Consider the following 4,962-nt stretch of genomic DNA (forward strand, 5'->3'; position numbering starts at 1 on the left):
CATGAATTTGGTCCAGTGGCAGTGCTATCCACGTCATAAAAATTTGTTAAAACATGATAGTTACATTGACACAGTTCTTCAGAATATTAAAATGCTGCATTAGGGTGTTTTTACTTGATATCTCAACAATAGGGCTTTTGACCGTTTGCCTAACAATGTTTTCACTACAAAAAGCATAGGACCTAGATGCTGCTACTTCTTCTCAGTTCCTCCCTTTTGCCTCTGTAAGCCTTTCTCGACATCAGCAGACTGCTGTGACCTAGTCAGGGCAAATTTCAAGTTACAACAGAGTAGTTTTCTCTTTTGTTACATAAGAAAAAAAATACTAGTGCCTTGTTGAGAATTTCTCACACTTATTAGAAAATTTGTTTGCTGGAAAGGCAGTTGCTTTTTAGGTGGAGAAAATAAAATTCAAATCAGGAGCTCAGCAGACCAATTTAGTAGTGATTTTTAAGTGACTTTTTTTGTAACGTTCCCCAGGAGATATTTCAATACCCAGTTCCAAAAATGAGAGCTGTATTGTCCTCATTCTCTAGGAGGTGACTGAGTTTGGAGGGAAAGAATTAGAATTCATATCCTTCGCATTTCAACCTTTAATTAGGTAATGAACCTTTCCTTATGTGATGTGTTTGTCCAGAAGGTACCTTTTCTGTCGCTCTGAACTGGTATGTATTACTGAACAAATTGGCCCTGGGCAGTGCAAATTCCCTTTTTCCCTTGCGGAGCAAGGGCTCAGCAGTTCCTCGTGTACTCCTAATACTTCTTGTGGCAAAAAAATTAGAATATTAGCAGTATCTGAAGGCATCTTACGCAATTTGATTGACTGTAAGCATTAGAAATTCAAGCCTGTATGTTTTCAGGTTGATATACTGCATCCCTGGCCAGACCTCTCTGATAAGGTGTTAACTGATAGTCAACAGAAAATCTTAGCTATAGAAGGTTATTTATGGGTAGTTTTTTATTCTTTGAAAAAAGTGCTCAGCTGGAACCTTGAAGTTTAAAGTATTGTGGGTATTTGTTAGATTTATTTTTACAGAAATGCACAAGGCAGGCAAGTATTAACAGGTGAAGTATCTCCCACCAGTGCTTGCTTGCAAAACATACTCTATTTCTGTGTTTTCCAGCTCGGTGTTTCACTTGGCACGTTGGGGGCTATACCAGCAGCAGCATTGGACCCTAACATTACGGCACTGGGAGAAATACCACAGCCACCAATTATGGGGAATGTGGATCCTTCCAAAATTGATGAAATCAGGAGAACAGTCTATGTTGGAAACTTGAATTCCCAGGTAGCTTTTTTTGCATAATGGAAATGCTAATGGAAGGTGTAGAATTGGAATTGATGAATTCTAATCTTACATGTTAAGAGTTTTCGTTGATTGATGACAGTAGGAAGTTTAAAAAAAAAAAAAATCTGTTGTTTACTAGTGATATTTCAAATTTTGAATGCTCCTGTGCCAGTCAGATCAGACTGGACTGTGGAATTCATTCTGGCAGGACACCAGAGCAATCACACTGTAGCTGAATTCAAAAAACATACTTCTGATTGTGTGTATTGTTCAAATGTCCACCTGGGTTGTATTAGCTGAGTAATGCCTTAGAAGTCATGAGATCATGGTAGCTGTCCCCCACACACTGTGCAGTTGCTTAAGTACAGTAAAATGGACTGATGTGTCCTAGTGGAAGTTGCAAAATTAGCGTAAATAGCCTTGAGTTTCTATAACAGGAAAGCAGAAATTGTCTGTCAGAAATTTGTTTTTTCAACAATTGATTGAATTAATTGAAAAACGATTTGCTTTTGACTGGCAATATAAGTATTTTATTTTGGCTTTTTTTGACTACCAAAGTATCTAATGGAGTGTAAAAGTACTGTTGATCATGATTAAATAAAACAAGCTAGTAGAAAAACAGGTAAAAGCTAAGTCTTGTAATATTGTTTGGATTTTTTTTTTAATTGATCAAAATTCACAGTCAACAGCTTGGACACACGTGTGTAAGGAAATTCATCATCAGCTATTTCAAATGAGTTGCCTGAAAAAGTGCAAAATCTTCTGCGAATTTTTTTTTAACATAGATGTAGGACTTTAGGGCTTGCGGTTGTACTATTTTAAATTGTAATATATTCTTTAGATTAATGGAAGAAAAAATACCTTGTCTTTCTTAAAGTGTAACATTACCAAATTCATGTCACCTGTGTAGTAATGAGCTCTTTGGTTACCTGATACATTGGATAAGTGGTTTTCATGATGTATTTTACTTCAGCTGAACTCTTCAACTCTTTCTAGACTACAACAGCAGATCAGCTGCTTGAATTCTTTAAGCAAGTTGGAGAAGTCAAGTTTGTGCGAATGGCAGGTGATGAGACACAACCAACACGATTTGCTTTTGTGGAATTTGCAGACCAAAATTCTGTACCTCGAGCTCTTGCCTTTAATGGAGTTATGTTTGGAGACAGGCCACTGAAGTAAGAAATTAATTATCCATATGACTGTTAAATGAGAGATTTCTTTGTATCCTCATACATTTATGACTCCGATGTGCAGGAAACTGCTGTGATGAGTATTTTTTCAATGTAAAGACTTACTGTTAGCAAATGAACAGTTTTATAAACTCCAATTTCAAGGTTGGGCATAACTTTCTCTAAGAAGAATATGGATGGCACTGAGTAAAATATATTTTAAAATATATTTAATCTTGAGGCAATGGAAGCTATAATAGTGAAAGAATCTGCAGAGACCTTAGTACTAATTAAGCTTTCTATATGATGTGTATGTAATTACTATGCCTTAATGTAGAGATTTGATCTGCAATAGAGAAACAGATTCCTAGATTTCTACTAGAAAATACATTAACACAGAAATCCTGTGCTGCATTTATTTAAAAGTGATAAGATTTGAAAGCAATAAAAGACATTTCAGATACTTAGAACAGATGAGTGTTAGGACAAATCTGTAGTTTTGCTGAGCTTTGAAGTTTTTAGTCGTACATGGAAGTTGAGGTCTTTTCCTGTCTTAGTTGTTTTTCATTTTCCCTTTTCAAGTGTTTGGGAGTTAAAGGTTTTATTTTCCCTGAATTTAGAATAAATCACTCCAATAATGCAATAGTGAAGCCTCCTGAAATGACACCACAAGCTGCTGCCAAGGAACTGGAAGAAGTGATGAAGAGAGTAAGGGAAGCCCAGTCTTTTATATCTGCTGCTATTGAGCCAGGTAGGTATATTATGTTCTTTACCTGACAGACACGTTCTGTGTGTACCTTGGCACATGCTTTTAAGAGCATTTTCAAACACAAAGGTACTCAAAGGTGAACAACGTGTGTGGAAAAAAAAGAAAATAATCAAAATTGTGCTCATGCAACACAGCAGTGGAATGAACCTGACTTTTTATTTCATCATGTCTTATTTTCAGATATATGCTCGCTGAATGTTTTAAAAAATAAGAGTTAATACTAACTTAATACTTAGTGTTGGTGCTTTTGCATTTCAAAGTACTTGCGAACTTTTAAAAGGAAATGCTTTACATTTTGTTTGTTCTCCTCTAGCACCCATTAATGCCATAACTTCATGATCAGAAGGAGCTAGCATGGTTCTGAAAGCAGTAATATTATGCTTTACTTATCTGCAGCAGGTTAATTTTGTTCCTGAGCTAGCATGAAGAAGAGCATAGCACAAGACTGTGTGCCTCCTCATAGCTAATGGGATCAGAGAATGAATCAGGTTCCCTGATCCCTGTTAACGAGAATGAATCAGGTTCCCTGATCCCTGTTAACACTGAAATGCCACGTCAAGGAGGCAGGTGTTGCTGCACTGAGAGGTTAGACAGACGTTTCAGTGCTGATTTATGCTGACTTAAACTGATTGCAAAACCACAGCATAAAAAAATTCTCAACTTGTTAAACTTGCAGTTGAGATCCTCCTTTCTCTTTTCATCAGTGAGATTTTGTCACTCTTCTCTCTTAACAAACCCAGCTATTGTCTTACGTATGTTAGATAGTGTGGAGTCTTGAGAGGTTTTTTTGGGGGGAGTGGGTGACTATTTCCTGTTGTTTTTTAGGGTTGGAAGAAAAGTAGTTCTAACATTTCCTCAAGGTTTAGCAGTCTTTTAGAGTCTGAACCAAAGTCTGGTGAGGTCACTGTTAAGGTTTCTGACTTCCTGGCCTTTGGATCAAACTTTTCACGTGTTCTCTCCATCCCTTCCTCCCACAAAAGAATGTGTGAGGAATAAAATTTCAATATTTGTACAATGGTTGAAATATCTAAAAGTATAGAAAGTACTAATTATTGTTTACATTTTATGCTTGTTTTCAAAATTACGCCCTCTAAATTTAATGTATTCTTCTCAGGTTATCTGAAAAAAAAAAAGAAAGTAATTATATTAAGTAATAGACCAAGAGGAGAACATGTTGTGATCTTGTGCATTGTGGCAGCAACATAAATCCCATTCCTAATAGAGCTAGCTGTTTATAATTATCTGGTTTATGTGTACTGCTGCAGGATGGCTGCACTCAACGAGTATGTGCAATGACTTTCTTGGATGTTTCTGAAGGATATTTGCAAAGAAGGAAGATGTGCAAAGAGTAGGCCCCTTGCACTATATGTGGTACATTCCACTTGTGCCAGATTGTTAACTGGGATCTTTAAATGTTCTGAGCTTACACTGCAAAGTGGTTTTTTCCTCTCAGAGTCTGGAAAGAGCAGTGAAAGAAAAGGCGGTCGATCTCGTTCCCATTCTCGTTCAGAATCCAGGTCTAGCTCAAAATCGCGATCTAGAAGGAAAAGATCACACTCAAAACACAGGTAGGTGTGTTTTTTATTTTGAATTAAGAGATCATACTCGGGTTTTTGGAGTGATGGTAGTTACTGAGATTTCTTACTAAGTTATAAGACAAGTATCACCATAGAGAAGATTACTTACACTGAGCAGATCAGAATAACCAGGAACTTTGTCTCTGAACAGGTACTCT

General features: G+C 36.7%; 1 protein-coding gene across 1 annotated transcript in view; it reads left to right on the forward strand.

The window, feature by feature from the left end:
* LOC104626027 (splicing regulatory glutamine/lysine-rich protein 1-like) overlaps window positions 1–4,962 on the forward strand; it is a 25,184-nt gene that overhangs the window by 8,234 nt on the left and 11,988 nt on the right. Inside the window, 4 exon segments of the mRNA XM_010293839.1 lie at window positions 1,125–1,289; window positions 2,286–2,464; window positions 3,079–3,209; window positions 4,681–4,795. Of these exon segments, the coding sequence (XP_010292141.1) occupies window positions 1,125–1,289; window positions 2,286–2,464; window positions 3,079–3,209; window positions 4,681–4,795 (590 nt within the window).

This window comes from Phaethon lepturus, unplaced genomic scaffold (genome assembly GCF_000687285.1).
Source record: "Phaethon lepturus isolate BGI_N335 unplaced genomic scaffold, ASM68728v1 scaffold2109, whole genome shotgun sequence".
NCBI classification, from domain to species: Eukaryota; Metazoa; Chordata; class Aves; order Phaethontiformes; family Phaethontidae; genus Phaethon; species Phaethon lepturus.